At 42.7% G+C, this 14,337-nt stretch overlaps 1 protein-coding gene across 2 annotated transcripts in view; it reads right to left on the reverse strand.

Moving 5' to 3' along the window:
* LOC138947328 (mucin-5B-like) overlaps positions 1-14,337 on the reverse strand; it is a 224,037-nt gene that overhangs the window by 101,874 nt on the left and 107,826 nt on the right. For both annotated transcript variants that reach the window (XM_070318774.1, XM_070318775.1), the window contains exons 34-40: positions 13,915-14,046; positions 12,940-12,957; positions 11,448-11,589; positions 9,291-9,511; positions 6,700-6,806; positions 2,789-2,957; positions 1,664-1,807 (exon numbers count right to left, since the gene is read on the reverse strand). In XM_070318774.1, coding sequence (XP_070174875.1) covers positions 1,664-1,807; positions 2,789-2,957; positions 6,700-6,806; positions 9,291-9,511; positions 11,448-11,589; positions 12,940-12,957; positions 13,915-14,046 — 933 coding nt within the window. The remainder of the gene's footprint in view (positions 1-1,663; positions 1,808-2,788; positions 2,958-6,699; positions 6,807-9,290; positions 9,512-11,447; positions 11,590-12,939; positions 12,958-13,914; positions 14,047-14,337) is intronic.

Raw genomic sequence — 14,337 nt, forward strand, 5'->3', positions numbered from 1 at the left:
ATATATATTTTTAGATTCAGAATGTGATGAAGAATACGATGCAATCAATTTAAAATCTGTTTGCGAAAAATCGATTTTAATGACAACTTTAATGAGCAAACTCATTAATTAATTTGTAAGCCTCCAAGCTGAAATGCAATACCAAAGTCCGGGCTTCGTCGAAGATTACTTGACCAAAATTTCAACCAATTTGGTTGAAAAATGAGAGCGTGACAGGGCCGCCTCAACTTTCACGAAAAGCCGGATATGACGTCATCAAAGACATTGATAAAAAAAAAATGAAAAAAACGTCTGGAGATACCATACTCAGGATCTCTCATGTCAAGTTTCATGAAGATCGGTCCAGTAGTTTTCTCTGAATCGCTCTACACACACACACACACACACACACACACACACACACACACACACACACACAAACACACAGACACACACACACACACACACACACACACACGCACACACACACACACGCACACACACACACACAATGATACACCACACCCTCGTCTCGATTCCCCCCTCTATGTTAAAACATTTAGTCAAAACTTGACTAAATGTAACAAGTCGCGTAAGGCGAAATTACTACATTTAGTCAAGCTGTGGAACTCACAGAATGAAATTGAACGTAGTCCGCCGCTAGTGCAAAAGGCAGTAAAAGTGACGAGCCTGTTTGGCGCGGTAGCGGTTGCGCTGTGCTTCATAGCACGCTTTACTGTACCTCTCTTCGTTTTAACTTTCTGAGCGTGTTTTTAATCCAAACATATCATATCTATATGTTTTGGAATCAGGAACCGACAAGGAATAAGATGAAAGTGTTATTAAATTGATTTCGAAAATTTAATTTTGATCATAATTTTTAATTTTTTTAATTTTCAGAGCTTGTTTTTAATCCAAATATAACATATTTATATGTTTTTTGGAATCCGAAAAGGATTAAAAATAAGATGAACGTAAATTTGAATCGTTTTATAAAACTTTTTTTTTTCAATTTTCAGATTTTTAATGACCAAAGTCATTAATTAATTTTTAAGCCACCAAGCTGAAATGCAATACCGCAGTCCGGCCTTCGTCGAAGATTGTTTGGCCAAAATTTCAATCAATTTGATTGAAAAATGAGGGTGTCACAAGGCCGCCTCAACTTTTACAAAAAGCCGGATATGACGTCATCAAAGATATTTATCGAAAAAATGGAAAAAAAACGTCCGGGGATATCATACCCAGGAACTCCCGTGTAAAATTTCATAAAGATCGGTCCAGTAGTTTACTCTGAATCGCTCTACACACACACACACACACACACACACACACACACACACACACACACACACACACACACACCCTGATACACCACACCCTCGTCTCGATTCCCCCCTCTATGTTAAAACATTTAGTCAAAACTTGACTAAATGTAAAAAGGACCGGACAGGTCGATCGACACGGATCCAGACAGATATATTACAGACAAAGAGATAATAGAATTGTCCTGGGCTGAGGGGCACTGAGGTCACAGGGCGCCACCCAAACGGGAGAGAACAAACCGCGGGTTCTGATTGGTTGAAATCACAACACACCTCAGTTTCAACCAATCCAACACTGCGGGTGTATCCTGTTTGGGTGGTAACTTTGTCGTGCACTTCATCAGCCCTGGAGCGTTACTCACTTGCACATTTGCCGTCATGTCCCATTGTGAATCCTGGGGGACACTGGCAGGAGAAACATCCGCTGACCTCAGGGATGCACTGCTGGCCGCCAGGGCATGGGCTTGATCCCTTAAGTTTCGCAACAGCCTCGCACATGTTTTGTTCTGGAAGAAAAACAACATGTTGCGTCAACCGAAATCCTAACATTCAATTTATCTGTCGGCCTTACTCTGTTACTAAAAGATCGACACTAAAAACGTGATGAGTCATCTTCCACACACACACACACACACATGTACACGAACACCCCCGTCGGACCACCCCCCCCCCACACACACTCACACACATACACTCACACATACACACATGTATACGAACGCTCCCACCGCCCCCCCCCACACACACACACCTGTACACGAACGCCCCCCCCCACACACACACACCTGTACACGAACGCCCCCACCGCCCCCCCCCCACACACACACACTCACACACACGGACACACACACTCACACACATGTATACAAACGCTCCCACCGCCCCCCCCCCCCCCACACACACACACCTGTACACGAACGCCCCCACCGCCCCCCCCCCACACACACACTGACACACACACTCACACATACACACAATCATGTATACGAATGCCCCCCCACACACACACACACCTGTACACGAACGCCCCCCCCCACACACCTGTACACGAACGCCCCCAACGCCCCCCCCCCCCCCACACACACACACCTGTACGCGAACGCCCCCACCGCCCCCCCCCCCCACACACACACCTGTACACGAACGCCCCCCCCCTACCCACACCTGTACATGAACGCCCCCCCTCCCCCCCGCACACACACCTGTACACGAACGCCCCCACCGCCCCCCACACACACACACTTGTACACGAACGCCTACGCCCCCACACCTGTACACGAACGCCCCCACCCCCACACACACACACCTGTGCACGAACGCCCCCACCCCACACACACCTGTACACGAACGCCCCCATCCCCCCCCCCCCCACATACACACACACACCTGTACACGAACGCCCCTATCCCCCCCACACACACACACCTGTACACGAACGCCCCCACCCACCCATCATCCCCACCCCCAACACACACACAAGCGCGTACCATTCGGACAGAAGAAGCGAACTCTGAAGTCGTTGCAATTGTCCGGGTCGCACTGGATTTTCTGGGTGGTGCACAGGACCTTAGCACTCTTGCTTCTGGCGTTCTCGTACTTGCCCCTACCAATACCCACCTCGCAGTCAACGGCCATTGGTTCGCTGCATGCAAACCTCTGCACAATAGTGTTAAAACAAACCACATGCACAGGTTCATTCAGGACATACAGTGGAGTGCCATAAGACCGCCCCAAAAATACGTTTGTTTAGGGTGGGTCGTTTTTATATTTAGTCAAGTTTTGACTAAATATTTTAACATCGAGGGGGAATCGAAACGAGGGTCGTGGTGTATGTGCGTGTGTGTGTCTGTGTGTCTGTGTGTCTGTGTGTGTGTGTGTGTGTGTGTAGAGCGATTCAGACTAAACTACTGGACCGATCTTTATGAAATTTGACATGAGAGTTCCTGGGTATGAAATCCCCGAACGTTTTTTTCATTTTTTTGATAAATGTCTTTGATGACGTCATATCCGGCTTTTCGTGAAAGTTGAGGCGGCACTGTCACGCCCTCATTTTTCAACCAAATTGGTTCAAATTTTGGTCAAGTAATCTTCGACGAAGCCCGGGGTTCGGTATTGCATTTCAGCTTGGTGGCTTAAAAATTAATTAATGACTTTGGTCATTAAAAATCTGAAAATTGTAAAAAAAAATAAAAATTTAAAAAATGCTCCAAATTTACGTTTATCTTATTCTCCATCATTTGCTGATTCCAAAAACATATAAATATGTTATATTTGGATTAAAAACAAGCTCTGAAAATTAAATATATAAAAATTATTATCAAAATTAAATTGTCCAAATCAATTTAAAAACACTTTCATCCTATTCCTTGTCGGTTCCTGATTCCAAAAACATGTAGATATGATATGTTTGGATTAAAAACACGCTCAGAAAGTTAAAACAAAGAGAGGTACAGAAAAGCGTGCTATCCTTCTTAGCGCAACTACTACCCCGCTCTTCTTGTCAATTTCACTGCCTTTGCCATGAGCTGTGGACTGACGATGCTACGAGTATACGGTCTTGCTGAAAAATGGCATTGCGTTCAGTTTCATTCTGTGAGTTCGACAGCTACTTGACTAAATATTGTATTTTCGCCTTACGCGACTTGTTTGGTCTCTGTAGGGTTCGCAAAATGTGACAAAGGTGTTTTTTTGTGGATTTTTTTTTGAGAAATAAAAAAAAAGTTTTAGGGTCAGCGGAAAAAATAGGGTCGGTCGCGTTACCCCAAACCATAGACCATTTATCCTGGACCGCCAACTAGGCTCTCTCTCCGCTCTTTCTCTCTATTACGAGGTAGCGACCTCTCGCATTTAGGAACCTACGCTTACAAGCCTTTCAGAAATCAGGGGGACGTGATATCCGGTGTCGATTGTAAACATGGACGAAGTTGCCGAGGTAAGTTCTGAAAATGCTAAAATAAACTCCGCAAAAGTGCATATGGAACATGTTTTTCGATGAGTTTTGTTAAGTTTAGTTTGGAGTTTTGGAAAATCCAGTTTATTGTCACCTCCCATTGTCACAAATAACTGGAGCGTGCTTTCTTTTCACTGTCTTCGAATCGCTGGCCTTTTAAACCGGACGCGACGCGCCCCTGAAAGTCGAGAGTCGTAACCTCGAAGGGTCACGTGACGAGTTGGCGGTCCAGGCTATTTGGTCTATGCCCAAACCAACAATTTCTTTGTTTTGGCCTAAGTATTGCATACTCGATGGTACCCATGTACAGCTGGGAGGACGTTAGAGGGTTCAGGAATACCGGGTGTTTGCATACGGTCAGTGTGTGTGTGTCTGTTTGTGTGTGTGTATGCGTGTTGGGGGGGGGGGGTCCAACCCGGACCGCCAACAAGAGTGGCACGCACTCTGACCACCATGTAGCTCCGGCTTTGTTCCTGACTGGACAACGGAGCAATAACCAATGTATGATTGACCATTAGGTTTCCCTTATTTGAGCCATGTGACATCAGAGTCCGACAAAAACTTATACTTAAAGGCACAGTAAGCCTCCCGTAAACCATCACAGAGCTCCCCGAGCGTCTACATACAGTACAAGCATACTTCCATTTGAACGCTCACCGAACGGGAACATCCTGGCTGCTTTCTGTCGAGCGTGAGAAATGTTCAAATAATTTATTTTCGTGGACTTGGCCTGCTACAACAATTGCGCCTCGTTTTGGTGCTGGACGGCTGTTATGATACCGGAAATCACGCCCGGGCAGTAAGCCTCCCGTAAACCATCACAGATACTGTCAGGCTTTTACACACAGTACAAACACGCTTCCATTTGAACACTCACCGAACGGGAACATCCTAGGCGCCCTACGTAAAGAGCGAGCAATTTTCAAAGAAATAATTTTTCGGATTGTCTCCATCTCAATCGGACCCATCCTGAACTCAGGTCAAAAATGAGTTACTTCCCTTCAACTGGCGATAGCCGTGGAGCGATGATTATCAGAATGATTCGGACCGTGGTGCGTTTTGGCGCTAGACCTAACTTTTAAAATCTAAATAATAAATTCTCAGCTTGTTACCCAAACATTCTTAAATAATAAAAGAATTCTTTTTTCATCAAGACAAGATCAGTACAATTCGAAGTTTTGAAAGTTTGAAAAGCCCGAAAGCAGGGTCACGCAAGGTCGTGATTTTCATAGCAGACGACGGTTTATAGGCAGTCAAAAGCCATCGCTAGAGTTCTTATGAATCACATTCGTTTTTTTCGTGAAAAGTTAGAGGTAAATAACGTGCTATTGCAGATAAGCTCACAGCGAGCCCCATTCAAATTACAAACTGACGACTGCATTGTGAAAATGGGAAACTGGATCACACGGGTTCACGATGGCTCAGGGGTAAGATAAACCACGCAAAAAAAAATTCTTTGAAAATTGCTCGCTCTTTACGTAGGGCACCCAGGATGTTCCCGTTTGGTGAGCGTTCAAATGGAAGGGTGTTTGTACTGTGTGTAAAAGCCTGACAGTATCTGTGATGGTTTACGGGAGGCGTACTGTGCCTTTAAGCAAAACGACTAGCCGATACTACAATAGAGTGCAAGTTTGTGTGCGTTCAATCGTTAAAAAGAAAGGAATTTTAAAACAAAAATGTTATTTGTATTTTTAACCAAAATATGACATCTCACACAGATCTAGACAGTCATAGTTCACCTCCAGCGGCGGTGTCAGTGGAACACCGACTATCTCGATCTGTGTAAAATGTCATATGTTGGTCAAAAATACAAATAACATCAATCAATCAATCAATCAATGAGTCTTATATCGCGCATATTCCGTGGGTACAGTTCTAGGCGCTCTGCCGTGATGCCGTGTGAGATGAAATTTTATACGGCCAGTAGATTGCAGCCATTTCGGCGCATATTTACCTTTCACGGCCTATTATTCCAAGTCACACGGGTATAGGTAGACAATTATTAACTGTGCCTAAGCAATTTTGCCAGGAAAGACCCTTTTGTCAATCGTGGGATCTTTAACGTGCACACATTATGTTAAGAGATAATAATAATACAAATAACGACTACGTATATTACAATTGGACTTCCAAACATCTGAGAAAATCGGTTCTAAACATGGAGAAGTCAAAATGTACAGAAGTTATTAACAGAGAGTATGAACAGAGAGGGTCACAAAAAAAGGAACAAGTCTAAATTTGAGGGATCTGAAAAGGGGGCTGGGGGGGGGGGGGGGTATATAAGATCCCCTGTAGCTAATGCATGGGCGGGACTGACACATGTCATGAATCCTAAACCGAACCAAAAAAAAACTTTAACAACTATTTTTTTTAAAAAGGCCATAATCGAATCTGGATTTTGCAGAATCCCACCCAAGCTAATGTGAAAAAAGACATAAATAAATTTACCACGCCGTTTGCTTTAGCAAGCTCGCCTTGAAGGATACCTGCGACAGACTTGGCGATCTTAGGTTGCGTCTTGATGTAAGGACTCCACACATATGGCAGATCCCTCGCTGTAGAGATAAGAAAATGCATTGATAGATATTAATAATGAACACTTATTAATCACCCCTTCTCACCAGAGCTCACGGCGATATACAATAGCAACAGCATGCACACACACACCCACACACACACACACACACACACACACACACACACACACACACACACACACAAACACACACACAAACACACACTAAAATACAGTGGCAAAGGCAGTGAAATTGACAAGAAGAGCGGGGTAGTAGTTGCGCTAAGAAGGATAGCACGCTTTTCTGTACCTCTCTTTGTTTTAACTTTCTGAGCGTGTTTTTAATCCAAACATATCATATCTATATGTTTTTAGAATCAGGAACCGACAAGGAATAAAATGAAAGTGTTTTTCAAATTGATTTGGACAATTTAATTTTGATAATAATTTTTATATATTTAATTTTCAGAGCTTGTTTTTAATCCGAATATAACATATTTATATGTTTTTGGAATCAGCAAATGATGGAGAATAAGATAAACGTAAATTTGGATCGTTTTATAAATTTTTATTTTTTTTTACAATTTTCCGATTTTTAATGACCAAAGTCATTAATTAATTTTTAAGCCACCACGCTGAAATGCAATACCGAACCCCGGGCTTCGTCGAAGATTACTTGACCAAAATTTCAACCAATTTGGTTGAAAAATGAGGGCGTGACAGTGGCGCCTCAACTTTCACGAAAAGCCGGATATGACGTCATGAAAGACATTTATCAAAAAAATGAAAAAAACGTATGGGGATTTCATACCCAGGAACTCTCATGTCAAATTTCATAAAGATCGGTTCAGTAGTTTAGTCTGAATCGCTCTACACACACGCACACACGCACACACACGCACATACACAACGACCCTCGTTTCGATTCCCCCTCGATGTTAAAATATTTAGTCAAAACTTGACTAAATATAAACAAGTCGCGTAAGGCGAAAATACAATATTTAGTCAAGTAGCTGTGGAACTCACAGAATGAAAGTGAACGCAATGTAATTTTTCAGCAAGACCGTATACTCGTAGCATCGTCAGTCCACCGCTCATGGCAAAGGCAGTGAAATTGACAAGAAGAGCGGGGTAGTACTTGCGCTAAGAAGGATAGCACGCTTTTCTGTACCTCTCTTTGTTTTAACTTTCTGAGCGTGTTTTTAATCCAAACATATCATATCTATATGTTTTTGGAATCAGAAACCGACAAGGAATAAGATGAAAGTGTTTTTAAATTGATTTGGACAATTTAATTTTGATAATAATTTTTATATATTTAATTTTCAGAGCTTGTTTTTAATCCGAATATAACATATTTATATGTTTTTGGAATCAGAAAATGATGGAAAATAAGATAAACGTAAATTTGGATCGTTTTATAAATTTTTATTTTTTTTTTACAATTTTCAGATTTTTAATGACCAAAGTCATTATTTAATTTTTAAGCCACCAAGCTGAAATGCAATACCGAACCCCGGGCTTCGTCGAAGATTACTTGACCAAAATTTGAACCAATTTGGTTGAAAAATGAGGGCGTGACAGTGCCGCCTCAACTTTCACGAAAAGCCGGATATGACGTCATCAAAGACATTTATCAAAAAAATGAAAAAAACGTTCGGGGATTTCATACCCAGAAACTCTCATGTCAAATTTCATAAAGATCGGTCCAGTAGTTTAGTCTGAATCGCTCTACACACACACACACACACGCACACACACACACGCACATACACCACGACCCTCGTTTCGATTCCCCCTCGATGTTAAAATATTTAGTCAAAACTTGACTAAATATAAAAAGTAGCATAAAGCGATATCAAAATATGTAGTAAATCTGTCGGCCTGAAACTAAAACATGAACACGGTAAAACGTGTCATCATCAAGACTTCAAGTAGCAATACTTGGCTAGCCCATACCTTAACACCGAGGAGGATTGCGCTTGTCTCGACGAAGCATGTGAACTGACTACCTTATTTGCCGACACCGATTTGTTTCTTTAATTCTGATCACATTTCCATAGTAAAAAGGACATATCGATATATTTTTGCATTCCAGAGACAGACAGACAGACAGACAGACAGACAGACAGACAGACAGACAGACAGACAGATAGGCACACACACACACACGCTACACTCTCGTCTCGAATTAGGGTCTATGCGAAACCATTAGGTCAAAACCTGACTAAATGTATAAAACATGATATAGATATATACAAGCTGTTATCTGCATTCAAGGTATAAGACTGAAGGATGCGAAGAGGAGGAAGACAAGGATGAGGAGAGAAAGAAGAGGATGAGGAGGAAGAAGAGGATGAGGAGAGAAAGAAGAGGATGAGGAGAGAAAGAAGAGGATGAGGAGAGAAAGAAGAAGATGAGGGATGTGAAAGGGAGGAGCATGAATACGATGAGGTGGAAGACGAGGAGAGAGAATACAAAGAGGGGGGGGGGGGGGGGTAAGGACAGGAGGAGGAGGACTTACTTCGAGGTCCACAAACGGCAGCGGCCCAATTTTTAGCACACGGAGAGCTGCGGAACCTGTATGCGCTGCCAGACTTGTCAACGCGTCCACATCTCTCAGAACCGATGAGGTTGGGTTCGCCGTTGTACCAGAAAGTTTTTGGAAAGTTGAAAGAAGATCCGTCGTGGAATTTCCACACATTTTTGCCGTCTTTGTCTTCCAGGCCGACCCATACGTCTTCCCTGTTCATAGAAAAATCTCGGTCAAAGGCGATGAAATGATCGTCCCTGCATACGGCAAAATCACGGTCAAAGGCGTTGAAATGATCGTCCCTGTTCATAGACAAATCTCGGCCAAAGACTATAAAATTATCTTCCCTGTTCATAGAAAAATCTCGGTCAAAGGCGATGAAATGATTGTTCCTGCTTACTGCAAAATCAGGGTCAAAGACAATTAAATTATCTACCCTGTTCACACAAAAATCACGGCCAAAGGCGTTGAAACTATTTTCCCTGTTCACACAAAAATCAGGGTCAAAGACGATGAAATGCTCTTCCCTGAACACAGAAAAATCACGGTCAAAGACGAGGAAATGCTCTTCCCTGAACACAGAAAAATATCGGTCAAAGACGAAGACATTATCTACCCTGTTCACAGACAAATCACGGATAAAGGCGATGAAATGATCGTCCCTGCTCACTGCAAAATCAAGGTCAAAGACGATGAAATGATCGTCCCTGTTCACAGAAAAATCTCGGTCAAAGGCGATGAAATGATCTTCTCTGTTCACGGAAAATTTTCGGTCAAAGGCGATGAAATTATCTTCCCTGTTCATAGAAAAATCTCGGTCAAAGACGATGAATTATCGTCCCTGTTCACACAAAAATCAGGGTCAAAGACGATGAAATTATCTTCCCTGTTCATAGAAAAATCTCGGTCAAAGGCGTTGAAATTATCTTCCCTGCTCATAGAAAAATCTCGGTCAAAGACGATGAAATTATCTTCCCTGTTCACAACAAAATCACGGTCAAAAAGGCGATGAAATGATCTGACTATGATACTCTTTGAAAAAATGTGTTCCATTGTCGGGGAACGACTCGCCAGTACGAGCTTTAACATGGACACTTTGACAATCCCCCGATTTAAAACCTCAAGCCTTTCACTTTTGGGGTTATCTGAGGTACCTAATGTACATATAACCAAACTTACACAATCAGTGACTTGAAGTCAGCAATTATAAGCAGGATGAGGGCACTTACTTTCGAGGAATGCATCCCCGCCATTCATAAATTGTGTGTGCCATTTTCAAATGTGACTTAAACAGGAAGGGGATTTTTCCCAAGTCATTTCGACTTCACCCAATGTGTTCACGGTTGCTGTGAATTTAGTTCAGTTTTCAGCATACTCGTTCAGAGCGGACAGACTTGCCACGGAGGGAGGTCTGTTAAAACGGCCAAATATTGGTCTGATCTCCTACCGAGATGAAAAAAAAAGACCATCGTTAAGACCATAGCAAGGAAAGAATAGCAGGTTGAGTATCTTAGACATAACAAGGGTGACAGCTACTATCGCCTAAACAGAGAGGAGAAAGTCATTCTATTCAGATAACGAACGGATAACGAACGGGACACAACAGAATGCAGGCACATTCAACGATCTGAAGACAGGGCAGTCTAGACTACTGGGAGTAGACTTATCGTTCAGTTTCGCTGTCTCGAGAAGGGCCCAATGTATACTCTTCTAATTACAGTACGTAAACACTATCAAAATGCATTCAACAATGTCCTCGCACAAAAAGTTGCACGTACGGTTTGAGCGATTTTGTTAAAAGAATTAATTTGTAGGGATGTGGTTGCCTCCCTTCAAGTAATGAAAAAGCACGGACCATCAAAAACGAGTTGAAATGTTTTTATATACTCAGACCGTAAGATAACACCAACAGTAAAAGTTTGGAGTGTTTAAATCGGGTGAGTTTGGCTGTCGCTGAATGGCAAACCTTGAACTGTAGAGGATCCCCGAATTTGGAACACACTTTCCAAGAAGCATAAAAGTCCGAACGTTGTACTTACAAACGTGACACTTTTTGAACTGATCATCCACCATCTGAAGTTAATCTATAACACAATGGAAGTTATTCGCTAATCATTCCTCAACTGCTTTACGTAACAGTCTACTTACAATCTGAGGCTGGTGAATTTTGCGAGTTCTGTCAAGTCGGCAGCGGTCTTCAGAAGAGGAAGGTCGCGGCCCTGAGCCTTACACAGTTCTCTGGCCTTGGCGAATGTGGTCTTGCTTGAAGACACCGTCAAGAATTTGGGACCTACAACGGATATGACATAAATACTTAACGACTTCGTCCTGGAATTTTGGCGTAACTCATTTTAGACAGCTCAATTTTTAGCAGAAGGGCAAAACTGATTAGTTTCAAATCAAATCAAATCAAATTAACCTTATTTATTATTTTACGTGGAGAAATTGCAGTGTTGGAAATTTCATAATTTGATTAAGGCTACCCTGAAGAACAACTTCGCCAAAAACAAAGGGACAAAACAGACTTGCAAAGGAATGAGATGTACCTGGAAACTTGACAGGATTGGTGTTTAATGGAACTTTACATGAATGTTTTTACCAGGAACTTGAAAGGAATGGCATTTACAGAAATTTAACAGGAATGGCGGAACATTTACAGGAATGGCGTTTACTGGAAATTTTACAGGAATTACGTTGACCGGAAATTTAACAGGAATGGCGGAACAGTTACAGGAATGGCGTTTACTGGAAACTTTACAGGAATTACGTTGACCGGAAATTTAACAGGAATAGCGGAACATTTACAGGAATGTTATCATCCGGAAACTTCACAGGAATGCAGTTTTCCGGGAACTTTAAGTTAGATTGTTCGGTGGTATAGTACAGAAAGGGATTTGTTAGAGAGTATTCACTTTAAACTGCATAAAAGGTACTACATGTATGCAATAGCTGATAGGTAATATAATATAATATAACGAGGTAAACAATAGATAAACCTCCAAAACCCATCTTTCACACACACACACACACACCACACACACACACACACACACGCACACACACACACACCACACACACACACACACACACACACACTCACACACACACACCCACACACTGTCACACACACACACACACACACACACACTGTCACACACACACACACACACTGTCACACACACACACACACACACACACACACTGTCACACACACACACACACACACACTGTCACACACACACACACACACACACACACTGTCACACACACACACACACACACACACACACACACTGTCACACACACACACACACAACACACACACACATACACTGTCACACACACACACACACACACATACACACACACACACACACACACACATGCACACACTCACACGCACACTGTCACACACACACACACTCACATGCACACTGTCACACACACACACTGTCACACACACACACACACACACACGCACGCACGCACGCACGCACGCACGCACGCACACACACACACACACACACACACACACACACACACACACACACGCCCGAAAGTGGAAGAAAGGTGAAAAGGGACAGTCACACACAAGACAGACACATGCAGACAAAGGAAACAAGAAAGAAGCCGTACTTACCACCTGAACTTATCTTCACTGAAAGAAAAGAGAAGAGAAACAAATTTGAGAAATTCTGACCCCCAGAAATGGGCAGTGGCAGTGGCAGCCACAACACCAAAAACAACATCACCAAACAAGCATGCAATAGATCTAGAACACTCCCCTCTTCTTCAGACCCCCCCCCCCCCCCACCCCCCCCCCCCCCCCCCCGCGTCCCTTGGGAGTAGCAGGAACATGTCGTCGATAGATTTAGTTACCGGGACTCGTCATTTACAAAAGCCTCTATGTTGAGTCCCTATCAAATGGAAGTGTTGTGTGTTCAATCACCCCCCTCGACCCCTGAACAAGAGGCTGTACTTTACTTCATGCATTCATCAATCAAGTTTCCCCTTTAAAAATGCAAAACTGTACACCGCCTGCCATTCCAACCACACATTAACACAGTCCGACGAAAACACATGATATCCCAAATCTCTACAACAGCCAACATTCCTGCCCTAAGGCCAAAATTTTGTTGTCTGTTTCTGGTAACATGGCTAAAAAAAAAATAGGGTCGGTAGGTAGGGATTTTTTTATTTTTTATTTATTATTTTTTTTTTTTACCCCAAATGTAGACCAATAAAACTAACTTTAAAAATCGCGCAAAGAGACTGGATTCACTATACATAGAGACAAGACACTCAACACATTTACAAATCGTCAGCGGACTTTCGTTTTCACACGTTTTTGTTGTTCATTTTCTCTCCCTGTCCTTTACCACCAAAAAAAATTAAAAACATTTTGAGTTTGGAAAAAAAAAGTTTAGGGTCGGCGCCGAAATTTAGGGTCGGTCGGGTGACCAGAAACAGACAATTTTTTTTTTTGCCTAATCAACGCTGTGTACCGTTTGTTCACCCAGTTCCCATGAGGCACAGTCCACCCCCAACGACATCATGGATGTGTCTGTTTATACCCACCGAACCAACGTAATGACGCGTTGAGTTACTCACGTACCTTCTCTCTGACACACGAGTGGGTAATAATCGCTGGCTTTCCTTGACCTCCACATGCCTGTTTTCATATCGCTGACCACACTCTGCTCACTGCGTGAAGAGGCAGCATTCATGAGATTGGGTTCGGAGTCGGCTGAAGTTGACAAGCATCAGTGGCACAGGGTCAGTCAATATCAGAAGTACAAACATTAGAAGGAATCATTGACTATTAACTGCAGTCGATGCGCATTATTTTATGCAAGCACCCATTGGACTTTTTCCAAAAAGCCAATGTTACTACCAACAAAAATAGAATGAGTAATCCTGGGAAATCGTTCACTAGAAGTACTTAAAAGTTATGCAACACTTTGATTACTTCTTCTTCTTCTTCTTCTTCTTCTGCGTTCGTGGGCTGAAACTCCCCCGTACACTCGTTTTTTGCACG

The sequence above is a fragment of the Littorina saxatilis genome, linkage group LG14 (assembly GCF_037325665.1).
Source record: "Littorina saxatilis isolate snail1 linkage group LG14, US_GU_Lsax_2.0, whole genome shotgun sequence".
Classification (NCBI taxonomy): Eukaryota; Metazoa; Mollusca; class Gastropoda; order Littorinimorpha; family Littorinidae; genus Littorina; species Littorina saxatilis.